This window comes from Pseudopodoces humilis, chromosome 11 (genome assembly GCF_049639895.1).
Source record: "Pseudopodoces humilis isolate 2021_Gansu_Grassland_sample_001 chromosome 11, ASM4963989v1, whole genome shotgun sequence".
Classification (NCBI taxonomy): domain Eukaryota; kingdom Metazoa; phylum Chordata; class Aves; order Passeriformes; family Paridae; genus Pseudopodoces; species Pseudopodoces humilis.
Window position 1 is genome coordinate 17,413,493 of NC_142210.1, and position 14,108 is coordinate 17,427,600.

Consider the following 14,108-nt stretch of genomic DNA (forward strand, 5'->3'; position numbering starts at 1 on the left):
TTCCATTGTTGCAGAAAGCAATAATTAAACACCAAAATAAGTCATGAGGAAAGGTTGCAATATCTGTAACACAAGGGCTTATTATCTAGGTCATTCAAGTCTATCTTTAATTGAGCCTTTCCTGGGGCTACATGACTCACCAGAACCCTTCCTAGCAATAATGTTCTGACCCAGAGAAGCAGGTGACGGCAGAAGACAACAAAACAGCAGTAATTTGGATAACAGGCCAAGAAAACTACTAAAGAAAAAGTCAAAAAGCTTTTACACATGAAATAAACCAGTGAAATTAAATTTGGAACCCTTGCTTGATTGGAATCAATGGCTGTATGCAAAGCAGTGAATTCCAGCATCAGCATCACACACTCCTAATCTTAGAACCAACTTGCAGAGTTTACACAATCTCCTTTTTCTTTGTTGCCAAGTGCAAGGACAACTGGTGGTGTCCTTTGCTAGAAAGGGAACATTATCAATCCCACTACTGCATTTGCAGTTGTGTTGCTCCACTTGTGAATGAGGCTCAGAGCTTTGTCCATGTCAGATAAAATGTGACACTTCACAGAATTCCAGAAGATGATACCTCTGTATCAGTTAACTACAGAAGAACAGTGAGCACAATGACTGACATAAAAAATGGCTGGTATAACCACACATTAATTTTTTTAATCCATTAATATCTCTAACGCAGGTCATTAGGTATGTTCACACCCAGGATGGTGCCATTTTAAAGTAAAGGAATAATTAAAAAGTCCACTCAAACATACAAATGTTTGTGTGTGGTATCATTGCTACAGAAACATTCTGCTTTAGAAAGAAAGAGGTCCAGAATAATGAAGGGACAAAGAAAGGAAAGGGGATTTTTCAAAGAGATTTGAAGGAGAATAAACTTTAGATGACAAGCAGTGGAAGGCTGGTCTAGTCACATGCTCCAGGGTGAAAACTTGTTTAAAGATAAGAGTGGAGCAGGGAGACAAAAAGTAGATAGAGGAAAGCATGGAAAAAAAATACACAGGATACCAAAAGTAAAATGCAAGAAACTGTTCACAGCTTTAAGAAAATAAATACAAGCATGAAAGGAAGATGAAAAAAATTTACCTGTTAACTGCTGACACAAAATTTAAAGAGAAGAGTGTTTGTGGCAGAAGCATTTTGGATATCTGACATTAGTGACACAGTATTTCTAAATCAATCCAGAAGATGCCACAAATAAAAGTGTTTTGCAAGCAAGAAAAAAGGCACCTAATTAGTAAGACTTTGTACACAGCTCTCTTCTATATTTCAGAAAATGTCTGGCACTCACAAAATGCCAGACTCCCTCACTTTGGAAAGTCAGACTTAACAGCCTGAAAAAATCCTACTCTAAATCAAACAGATGTAAAGCAAGGAAAAAACCACAAAGAGCAAAGAAAACAAGTTGCAGTCTTCTTTCTGACAGTGATAAATGCTAACCTGCATGCCACTTGCTGAATGCTATTAAAAGATAAAGCAAAGATTACTGAGTGACTAGGATAGGATATCACTGAATTTTTTATATGCCCTTTTTGGGCCACTGTCTGAGCACCTGAAGGTTGATGAGTTTGATGACATTTTATGATGAAGAGTAAATACCTCTGTACAGCTCCAGTCTCACTGCACAAGCACTTTTATCAGAACAAATACCTCTGCTGAAGCAGGCTCAGATGATTAAGAGCAAGAACTTTATTTTCTGAATAAATCAGAGTCTCAGGCCATACAAGTTTACAGGTGCAGAGCTGAAGCAGTTTAAATTTGCAGTCTATAGAGATTTAATTCTGTTTTGTTGACATTTGCCACGGAGAAAGCACAGAAGCTGTGCTGTCAGCAGATCACAATGCACACGCAAGGCAGGCCGGAGACAAAAACCCCTCAGTTGTCAGAGCTGTGGCTGGAGAAGGACACATCCCTGACAACCTCAGTGACTTGACTGTAGTCACAGCAGGAAGTGAGTGTCAGAGCTGGGAACAAAACCCAGATTTCCTAAGTTTTATGACTATAACTACTAAAAACCACTTGAAATTAGCCAACCATTCTGCCATCTCATAATTAGCCGATGAGACCACAACTAAGCAGATTTTCCAGAGAAATTTTAATTACACATCTCTCCAAGGAAAATTCTGCACAGGCACTGAACTTCATTGTTCAAGAGCTGAAATGTCTTTAACATTTCTCTAACTATGGGGCTGGTCACAAAGCCTGCTCCTGACACTAAACTGATTCGTAGCCCAAATTTCTGCCCAGCAAGGGATTTTCCACAGTAACTCTGTGCAGCCAGCAAAGCAGTGCAGAAAGCACAGTTTCCTAATTTCACTTAATAGACAGTTCTCTCTTTCTAACGTCATTCTCCAACTCAGCTGCAAAAGTAGGGTAACATGCCCTTGTCAAAGGATTTCTGCAGCTAAACAGCATGAGCAGAGAAATCCTAAATTAAGAGTCTTGCAAAATTATTAAGCTGTCACCAATTTCTTTCAAAAAACAGTTAGTTTTCCTGCAGTTATCTAGTGAAGTGATTTCTATCCAAGTCCACAGATCACTGACTTCATAACAAATAATGCTGAATATATTACAAGAGTTGGTATTTAAGGCTTCTTGACCAGGTATATATATATTACATGAATCACCTTTTAATACAATTTGACCCTAAGATGAAGTGACCTGATTTTCTCCCCTTCATGTTGCAAATTAAATCTAGATTTATTGGCTAAAGTTCAGTCCTTCAGGTGATTTATCAACACATACCAGGCGTTATCTACCCTTGGAATACAGCTCTCATTTAATCTTTGATACACACTTCCCCAGCAGAAGTTCTGCACCTAGGTGAACTTAATACTTTCATTTTGAAAACAACCTAAAAGCATCCCACTTATATACAGTACACAGATGCCCTAGTCAAACTGATTTATAAAGCACAAATGAAAATAACATTTAAAAAAAGAAAAAGAAAGAAGTGATTAATAGTTTTCATTTCTTATAAATCTGAATGACTCTAAGCAAAGTCCAAGTAATTTTTACTGAACTTTGTCAGCAGTGATTTCATTACTGTTCTAAAAGTTAGAATCTTCCTCTGTGCAGTAAATAAGGCCCTGTAAAACAGCACAGAAAACATATCCTGGGGAATTGAAGAGAAATATTTGACTGCAATTTTACGCAATTTATTTCATGAAAGCCATGGGATTCAACAGCCACTCCCAAACAACTCTTTCCTACATTTTTTCTGCATCTCAACCACTGTACTTGTAGAACGGTCCATTGGCCATCAAGTAAGGAAAACTGATCCATCCATTTTCTCACTTTGCTTTGTGTTTTTGATTTTGTCTTGGTTTTTTTTTTTCCCTGTTTTTTTTAATATGTCATGCCAGTTGTCTGGTCAAAATCTTCCCTGTGAAAGAACAGTTTTACACTGCGGCTGAAGAAGCCTTCATAATACACATAACAAGCTAGGCAACCGCACAGGAAGCGGATGAGGATCAGCACGACAGAAAAGACCCTCCCAACACCTGCAAGTATAAAGGAAGAAAAGAAAAAAATGCTTTTGTACTCAACTTGTTGCTGTAACATACACATCTGCTGCAAGACTCTTAACACTTCAATACCACTATTAACGTATGGCAGTGTGCACCAACGCCCTCCCCACACACTTTACAGCGCTATTACATGAGACAGCAGAAATCCACAGATTTCAGCAAGGATTACTGACATGAGACTGGCAAACAACACATCCATTTCATTATCAAGCTTTGCAATAAGTGCATTGATAATCGCAAATAATCTGACAGGTGGCTTGCATAAGCTTAGTATACTTTAATATTCATTACTTATAGCTTTTACAGAGGGGGAAGAAGAACCAAACTTATACTTGCCAAAAGAACTTCTGCTATGTGACCACTGAATAGTGAAAGGAGTTTGAAAGAAGGAAGACTCATTCAGAGCCTCTTCCTCCTTTCAAAACCCACACTGAACACGACAGACAAAAGCAGCAGTTCCCCCAAAACCTTGCTGAATATCACGTACTACTTAATAAAGCTAATGAACAGAAGAAAACTTGGTCTCAGAAACCCTTTCTCCTAGGAAAGTGAATTGACTGATTGTGGCTGCAGAAGCAGAACACCACATTTCCTGGCAGACAGCCCAAAAGTCTGCTATTACACTGCTGTCAAGATATATTTTGATTAAAGGTGTTTTGAGGAAATGGATTTTCTTGCTTGGGATTTTCTTCTGAATATACATAGAATACTTTTCCCTCTGTCAGATAAGATGATCTATTCACACTCCATGCCCATTTTCAGAAGTCTGAATAAATTTGTACTCCATACAGTCAGCCAATAATTCTTTCAGTCATGTAACTGGGCTGTAGTCAAACTGAATTTGCTTTATCAAAGGTTAGCATGAAGGAAGAAACAGCCTCTCACAGCAATTTTAAACACTGCTCTAACAACTAAAATAGTGAATCAGCTGAAGCACCCTGATGTGTACACAGTGCCATGCAATTTGTACCTCCCCTTTTAAATATCACTGCAGTAAAGAAATAAAACTACTTAAAGTCATGCACTATTCGTGCAACTTCCTCTTCCCTCTTTCTGTATCTACAGCTGTTCAAAATATCTGATAATAAATCATGTTGTAACCTCCTATAAGACCTATAACCAGATAACATTATTTTGTGAAAACACACCCTCTAGGCAAGAAGGCCTGTGAAATCATGAGGCAATAACCCCTTCCTTTCACAAAGTTAAAATATGCCTAGTACTGAATTAAGAAAAGTTGTACTGGTGCTCACCACAAAGTCCTGCTCACACAGAGTTCAAGTTGTTCTTGCTTGACATACTATTTTGTCAAGATACCCACCAAAATAACTCGGAAAAAGCCCTACTTAAAATTGTAAAAAATCAGCTATCTTTTCATTACTTATCTGCAAACACAACAAGCAAGGTAAGCTGGCTTCATTCACAGCTAACATACTGCCCTGCACCGGTTTCTCTGCTCAGGTCACCAATGCCAAACATACTGCTCTTGTAACATTAATAAAATCAGAAAAGAAAAATGAGCTGAACAGGCAAGTTAAGCTTTCTAATGCAGCATACACAAAGGCTGTTAATGGCATGTCCAGTTCCTGTTAGCAGCAAAGGATTTGAATGGAGATTCAGGTAAATTGCTTAATTCAAAAATACTCCAACTTGCAGCAATGAAGGAAATGGCTTTCTTAGCCTCCCCTACAATCCAAATCACAGTATTTATAAAGCATCATCCATTTTGGACTTCATATGATAATACAAACCTAAGACCTTGTAACAGCTGCTCTTTCATGAGTGTCTTCAACAGAATGCCAAGATTCACTTTTTTCCTACAGGATTATTACTCCAGTACCCAAAGAGGGCCTACAAGAAAGCCAGGGAGGGACTGTTTGCAAGTTCATGTAGTGATATGACAAAGGGGAATGGCTTTAAACTGAGAGAAGGCAGATTTGGTTTAGATACAAGGATGAAATTCTTCCTTGTGAGGGTGCAGAGGCCCTGACACAGGTTGCTCAGAGAAGTTATGGCTGCTCCATTCCTGGAAGTGTTCAAGGCCAGGCTGAATGGGGCTTATCCTCTTGCCTCAATGTGCTTAACCAACCAAATGCCTGTAATACATTCCTTGTCCATTGCTTTATTTCAGTATGCTCCGTCAGACACAATAGATCATCAGTAACTTTTGCTCAGATGCTTTTTGGTGTCTTCAGCTCCAAAGAAAGAAGAAACCTAATTAGTGTTCAGGTTCTAAGGTGCAAGCCTCAATCCCAAAGGCAGGGCTAGTGGCTCCCAAGTCACATTTCAAGGCCAGTCAGTGTGCTCTAATTTCTTTTTCTTTGAGAAAAAAAGCTTCATGTAAAGTCCAAGAAGTTGAAGAGACATTGAGGCTTGACAGTGTCTGTAGTCCAAAACGTGTGGTCTTTTGCCACATGCTCCCAAAGTAGCCCATTGCTCTAAAGTGGAAATGAAGATGCCTCTGAAGTTCCAACCACACAGTTCTAATTTCAGAACTGCAAGTTTTCCTCTGTGGGCTCTAGCAATTCTTTATCTGCAATATCATCTTCCTGTCAGGCATGTACAAAAGGAGACTAAGCAAGATTTTTGAAGCTGAAGGGTGACTTCAGACCCATCAGGAGACAACTATAGGACATCACATTTTATAAAATAAGAATTGAGAGCTCAAAAAATCACAAGCCACTTTTGCAGAAAACTTCTCGAACTATATAAACAACAATGAGCATAGGAAGTTCTACAATTCTGCAATAATCAATCACAGAAATAGCACCTATTAAGCAGGCCACGCTAAGAAATACAGAATCAATGCAAGAGATGAAACATTTAACATACAAATCCTTCACATACCTCAAACGACCATGGGCTCTCAGAAAAAGAACCCCCCCAAGCGCATCCTTTACGTACCTTCCCTGCATTTGTTAAGTAGGCTTACAGCAGATCTTCAATATTAAATAAAGCATTGAAATCTGGGACAGGCTACAAATTTTCCCTTAAGACTAGAAAGCAGTTCAAATTTTGTAGATAGCAATTTCACCATAAAAAAATGACATCTGTCAAGTCTGTGACAGGAAAAATACAGAGGAAAAATACATTCCTTCATGTATTGGCATACTATGTACACTATTATCTTAAAATGAAACGCTGTTTACCCTCTGCTTTGAAGAATAATTTATAAAAGTATTTTACACAAGCATGAAGCGCCCCTGTTCTGGACTACTCATACAGCCATTATTCAAACCCCTTGTTTTCAGTATCTGGATTTGTTCTAGTAGGCAATAGCTATTCATGCCAATCAGCTCCTGCACTGTGAGTCTAATTCATATTTTCTTTCAGCATGGAAAAAAAACAACAAACCCTTTCCAAAAGCATCCTCCCCCAAAATCACCATTAAATAATAAATCTTAAGGCTTTTTCAAAACATTTGCCAAAATTATACTGACAATTGCTGACAGTGGCTGCTCAACAAATTTCACAGGAAGAGAATTCAGTTCATAGCTGGAACTGTCTAGCTCTTCCTTTTAACCTGCTTTGAGAAAGCCTGCTCTGTAAAGCATTACAGTTTTGAGTCTACTGCATCCACCCAATAGCATTTTTGGTTCTAATTCCATTTTGAACATGGTTTATGATTTAAGTGTCAGTTTAATGCCCTGCTTTGAGACATGTGTACAGACTAGTCTATCCTTAAAGCTTGCTAAATCTTAAGCTTCCTTTCCATTTTGTTGCAATTCTCTTTCCAAAGAGAAATATAAATATCTACAAAAATATGCACAGCTACACAAAGTAGCGCAAAAACATGCAAAGGAGTAACAAAATGCAACAACAGATGACAACATGTATTTTGGGGGATAAACCATTTAAAACCTCTTCCTCTAGTAAAACATTTCAGGATAAAAACAAACAGTTTGCCTTTTGTCTACATCATTATCTCTCCTTCCCATTTACAGGAAAGTTCTCCTTTCCCAGACTTATTTTTACTCAAAGTAAACAAGGAAAAAAATCCTCTTAAGTCACTGCATGTGGGAGGCCAAGGAATTGTAGGGGTTTGTTTTTTAAATCATAGTGTAGTTCTCAGTCCTACTTTCTGCCTTTTCTACCATGGTCTGTACTAGTGCTAAGTGGTTTTCTCAACAGTAGGTGAAAAGAGGTTTACATTAAAAAAAAAAAGTCTAGCTGCAAATATGTCACCTGTGTTTTGCTAGAAGATATGACCTTGCATTTACAGAGACACTTTGTCACATCTGTTTTGCTGCAGTTCTTATCTGCTTGCTTAACAAACAGATTTTGTTCTAGAAATTGAAGGATATTTTTGATAGGTAAGCTTTTTCCTGGTGACATAATTACAAAAACAGTCATAACTACTGAGCACATCACAATATAGTCAAGAAAAAGCAAGAGCAGATCGTCAGTGAAAGTCACAAGTCATGATACTTTTAATAAAATTTAAACACATTGTTATATTTTGCTTTTATAAGTTCTGTCTCTCCATCCCAGAGGAAAGCAAATGTCAGTTTTAATGAAATCAACCAACCCATTTAAAACCAGAAAAACAAATACCAATGATATTCAAAACACATGTTGAATGTTACTAAATCCAGCACGTATTTACTTGCCTTACATTACAAATTTTACCTTCCACTGAGAGTACAGAAACAATCTCTTGGCAGTAAACAGAGTCTTTCACCCATCCCACCAGATACTCCCTACTGACCAGAATAGAAATAGATTTTGCTCATTGTCAACAAAATTCTATTTTTCTCCCTCTTCTCCCTTAGTCACATAAACACACAAGTTATTAAGGGAGTAAGACCCCATTAATGGAGGAATATCATAGAAGTAAATTAAATAATTCTATTATTGAGTGATAAGCGGTAATTTGTCACAAAAAAAATTTGCTGTTTAAAAAGCTCATGGATAGGAAAAAGAAGAAAAGAGGATGGGACAAGATACAGGTCAAATATCCAAGTCTCACAGCAAGGCAGCACATCAGACAACACCGATCTTCCCATTTTTAAAATAGTCTTTGAAGGAATCAGTGTCAGGACTGATTTGATTATGTTTTGGAATGCAATTCTTAGATTTAGAGTTTAATTTTCATGAGGTAAGACTTATGAATTACACACAGGACACAACGGATGTCTCCATTTGGAGCAGACAGCTGGCTGAAGGCAGGCCAGGTTCTGCACACTTTGGAACACATTGTGCTGCAAATGTATCAGCCCTCAGCACTCACAGAATACAAAGAGAAAATAAGGTTAAAAGAGCCAAACACATGGGAGCACTAGTCCAGCAGATCAAAAAATATCTCTAGCAAAAAAAGAAGGCCACATTTTCTCCTGTGCTAAGTTACAGGAGGGGAGTCCTTGACCTCCAACTCTCAAACTACTCTAGCAAAGCAACACAACCTTTGGGCTGTTCCAACACACACCTCACTGATCCCTTAGAGATAATTCAGAGGGTATGAACTGGGCAGTCTGAACCACAGGAACTCTTCGAGCAAATATGCATTTATTTTGCTAGCATAAAAGGGGAAGAGGTTTCACTGACAAATAAGAGGGGGGAAATTGTACTCTAGAACAGCAAGGTGATTTCAGAAGCTAGATTCTCAGTCACTGAACTAGTTTAACATGCTTTTGGCATTCAGAAAGTAGAGGGAATTCTAGGAGGGCGGGAAAGGCAGTAACTTCATTCAGTAAAATGATTAAGTGAAAATAATACACATTTGTCAGTACAAACAATGAGATAAATGCTGTCCACCTTGTTCAGAATGCCAGTAACTGCAAGGTATTACAAAATACCATCTGTCCTCTCAAAACATCTTAACAGTAACCAGCATCTGAAAGGAAAAAAAAACCCCACATCCCAGACATACAATCCCTTAGTGTTCATCTATTTGAGGACATTCCCTTATTAGTAGAAATTTTTCATTAGAACACATCTAGAAGATGAACCCTCCTACAGACACTGTGCTGGCTGTGGAGGGTGTGACGTGTGACAGGCACTACCTACACAGCACAGTCAAAAACATTTCCTGTGATCACCCCTCAATGCAGCCAATGCAGAACTTCTGGACTTGATAAACTTACATCCCTCCCAGTCTGAACCGTCTTATAACCACAAAATAAATAAAGTAGTCTGGTAACTAGGTTTTACAGTCAATCTATAGATTTTATCTTTATTTACAGTTAAATAAGAAAGCTGCATTTGCCCAAATACCCAGCTCTCTACAGTATTAAAGCTGTTGTGCACTACAACATTCAGGTCCTTAAACGGCAAAGACACTCTGCCAAATCCAACACAACACTTGTCTTGAACTGTCATTTATAAAAGAGCGGCCAGGCAGACAGCTCTTACGTTTTCTTCATGCAGTATCCTTTGTACTTCACTGAGCTGTTAGACAACACATCAAAAGCTCAAACTCCTCATAACAGCAGTAGAAGAGAAATCCTGAGACCCTTCTCCAATTGACAGAACTAATAATTTAAAATTAGGCAGCTGAAATCATACATACAAGGGCATTCTACCACAATTTTCAGAGACCTTCTTGCCAGACAACTGAAGGTGTCAGTACATTCTGTTAATAGCACTGCAACAGCTTCTGCACTCCATGTGCACCATCGGAGAGCAGCACAGCCCAAATGCTGTCAGAAACCCACCAAAAGAGATGTGGAACAGAAAGTCCCTGGGTGTTACAAATGTCACTGCACTCTCATTTTGTGTTGGTACTGCACAAACTCAACCACGGGAGCCACAACAGCTCTTTGTAGACTGATTTGCCATGAGGTCTAACCCATCATATGCCAACCCAAAGGCAAATAAAACATACTATGCTATTCCTGAATAGTAATGATGCTTCCTATCAACTGTTGTTTATATAGTTGCTTTTTTCAAGCAGAGTTGGCTGTGTCTGTGGCATTATGCAACCCTCCAAATCCACATGCCTACTGCTCTCGGAGATCTAAAGGTAACAGAGCTTGAACCCAAAATCTCTCCTGCCCAAAGCTAGTCTTTGTCACGGCATTTTACTCAAAGCCATGAATTGTAATTCCATTTAGCTCTGTATTTTTTCATTACTAAGACCTAAGTACTTCCAACTATTAACTACATACTATAACATTACATTAAGAAAGTTAATGACTTACTATGCAGCTTATTTAGCATGAGGCAGCATTAGATGGAAAAAAACTGATAAACTGTCTCTGCAGGGTGGTGTCAATTGTTTTGGAGAGAGAAAACCAGACTGAAGGCCAAGATACCAAACCTGATGATTTGTGCCACACAGGCACTGAAGGCTGAACTATTGTCACCAATTTCTTAGATACAATAAATCAGTAAAAAAACATCTAACACCTCAGTTTAAAAGCTGATATGGACTTGTAAGACAATAATAAGGATGAACGAAGTCCTACATTCCCAGCATGTCACCTCAAACAACTGTTCATGACTTTCTATCCCTTTCTGTAGCTTCACAGGCATGCACAGGTCTCCACAGAGAAAACACTGCAAAGTCACCACTTTCAAAACTTAGCTGAAAGAGTCTGGATTCCATACCAGGTCCTCTCACTACTTTTAAGTTCACATAATTCATTCTCCCCCCATCTTAACAATGCAAGATCTCAAAGCCACACACTCATGAGCACTTAGTATTTGAAATACTGTTCTCTTAAGCAAACAAGAAGTTGCAAAACAATTCATTGGTTTCATACAGAGAGTACTTAATAACTACCTAAAAGCACCTGCAGCAAAGTACCAGTCCCTCCCCCTTTCCCCAATCCCTTACTACTTTTCCAGCATTTCTGCACACCAACGATTTTCTTTTGTACTACTACAACATCCTACTTGCATCACTCCCACACATTTGCCTGATTCCAACCCTCCTGTACAGATGAGGACCCTTTTCTAAAACCCGTTGCCACATCAAGCACAGGTACAAACGCACGCTCCAAAGGCATCCAAACCCACGCATTCCTCTCTTCTCCTCTCAGACACAGATTTTGGCACCTTTTGATTTGAATATTTCTGTCACCCCACTCTTTCCACTAATTCTGGTTATTTTGTCAGCACCCTTCCCTGTGTTTTTAGCCCTCTGACATTCTTTCAGAACCTAAACATCATAGCCATGTGAAGAAGCAAACATATGGCGGGATCTATGTTAAACCAGCCATTACACACATGGATGAATTGTCTGAGTGTCTTCAGGAAGAAACATGCAGTGTGATACCTATCTTAGGCTATTTTTCATCTTTATGAGCTGTGAAACAACCAAGCCATTGACATCTGTGATGTCTATAGGAAAAAAAACCACAAAACACGTATCATTGCAATATTTTTTTCTCATCAGTACCATATTTAAACATCTGCCAAGAGTCTTGACTTTTTATTGTCCTGCTTTTCTATCGCATTAATTCTTCCCTGTCAAAACTAGTGCAAGTTTTAAACAGTCATTTTCCACCAGTTTCCTTTAAGAATCACTAAAACCTCCAAGTGCCAAGTTTATTGCTCATCCTGTTACACTAATCTTTTACTTTCTATTAAGGGCAAACAGATTTCTGGAAAGCTGGTCAGCATACTACTCGCAGTGATTAAGGCAACCATGTTTGATACATGAGTTGCTAGCACTGATACAGTTCTAATCTAAACTCTAAGGAAGGCAGCACAGTTCTGCTTAAAAAACCACACGCACAAACCTCAAGCCACCTTCAACTGGAAAAAATGACAGCTATGTTACACCAAACAGGTTTTTTTTTCTCTAAAAAACGTGTGTATGACTGTAACAGAACAGAAGAGCGCAGTCAGAGCTCAAACAGAGCAATTAATTTCCAGGTCAGTAACTCTTGGTGTCAGACCAAACTACTGAGCACCGTCAAGCTGGCACTGAGACCATCACCACAAGCCCTCTGCCTCAGACAGAACTGAGAAAATCTACGGGCCATGGGAAACGAGGACAGAGAAGAACAGGAGGAAAAAAGAAAGAACAAAATATTTTACCTTTTTTTTAGTAAAAAGTGATGGAACAAATTAGATCATTAGTGAGACAAAAGTTTAACAATGAAAATCTGAAAACCTAACTAATGCAAGCTCTTCCACTAACCTGGACAACATCCGTGATGAAAGTAACTCCAATGAATGGAAGAAGTTATTTTACAAATACATCATTTACAAATAATTTCTCCCTTAGAGAAAATGCAAGTAGGATAATGCTGGTCGGGGCAGAAGCCGGCCAATACTTCAAATTAAAATAGTGAAACTCGATGTACTTCCCTGCTACAGCAGAACAGACATGACAGCCACGGCCGCCTCTGGTTTCCCCTGTTCGCTCTAACCCAGCACATCAAGCAGCGCCTGTGTGGGGGGACAGGCACCCTCACTGCTGCCTTTTCCAAGCGGTTTCCCCCGCCAAAAGCATTTCACGGATGCTTTCCTTCCATTTCTTTCACTTTCAAATCCTCAGCACGCAGCGGCTGCAAAGCGCTCAGGTACGGGGAAATATTTGAGAGAGACGCACGTCGGGTGTAAAAGCCTTAAAACATTTCGCAACGGGAAGGAGGAAGAAGCTGCGGATCTCTGAAGTGTCGGTCCAGGGAAAAAGGCACCGTCATTTCTCCGGGAAGTTTGGGGAGCCCTTCCCAACGGGGGCCACACGTAAGGGAATGTAGGGAACGCGCTGTTCTCTGTGCCAAGGGGTTTCGAGGGAAAAAAGCCCACAAAAAAAAACCAAAAAAACAACCAAAAGCCAAAAAACCGAAACACCCCAAACCCTCGGATACGGGTTAAAAATAAAATTTAAAAACCCATCAATAACGATCCCAGTGCAGCCTGCGGGTCTCCCCAGCCCCTGCGGGGGGAAGGACTCTCCACCCTCCCGCACCCCGGCCCTGCTCTCCTGCTTCCTCCGCGGACCCGCGGCCCGGGCAGCGCCGTCGGGACAGGGCCGAGCCGAGAGTCCGCCCGGCCCGGGGGGTGCAGGGAGGCACCTACCAGCTGCTGCCGGACCCAGCGCAGCATCCCCGGCGGCGCGGGTCGCGGCCCCCGCGGCGGGGCTCCCTCGGCAGTGCCGCGCCCTCCCTCCGCTGCCGCCGCCTCAGGCGAGCCGCCCGCCGCGGCTGCTCCCCATGGCGCGGGGCCCACGCCGAGTCAGGAGCGGCACAGCCCCGCCGGCGCCCCGAGCCGCGGCTGCCGCCGCCATCACAGCGCGGCCGCTGACACTCGGCGGCTGCGGCCGCCCCGGGAAGTGACGTGGCGGGGCGGGGAGAGGGCCCGGTGTGAGCGGAGCCGCCGTGAGGGGGGAGCTGCCGTGACCTGCCCCGGGCCTGGGCTGCCGTGCTCCGGCCGCTCCGCCGCCCTGAGGTGCGGCTTCCCGGGCACAAGAGCCGTGCGTGCGCTCGGGTGACCCTCGGGCAAAATTCCAGCTCCCCACACAGGCTCCGGCTGCAGCCCGGCAGGGCTCAGCGCCCTCAGCCAGGGCGTCAGCCTACGAGGGCCCCCTGTTCTACCCAAGGGAAGCTACTTCCCAACTCGATTGTTTTATCTTGGTTTTCTTTGCAAAAAGCGCAAAGCGTACATATGTTGGAATAA

The 14,108-nt window shown here is 41.0% G+C and overlaps 1 protein-coding gene across 7 annotated transcripts in view; it reads right to left on the reverse strand.

Moving 5' to 3' along the window:
- Nucleotides 1–13,629, reverse strand: part of ATP11B (ATPase phospholipid transporting 11B (putative)) — a 65,880-nt gene extending 52,251 nt beyond the window's left edge. For all 7 annotated transcript variants that reach the window (XM_014254384.2, XM_014254383.2, XM_014254382.2 and 4 more), the window contains exon 1: nucleotides 13,512–13,629. In XM_014254384.2, the coding sequence (XP_014109859.1) occupies nucleotides 13,512–13,538 (27 nt within the window). In that variant the 5' untranslated portion in view covers nucleotides 13,539–13,629. The remainder of the gene's footprint in view (nucleotides 1–13,511) is intronic.
- Nucleotides 13,630–14,108: the final 479 nt, after the last annotated feature.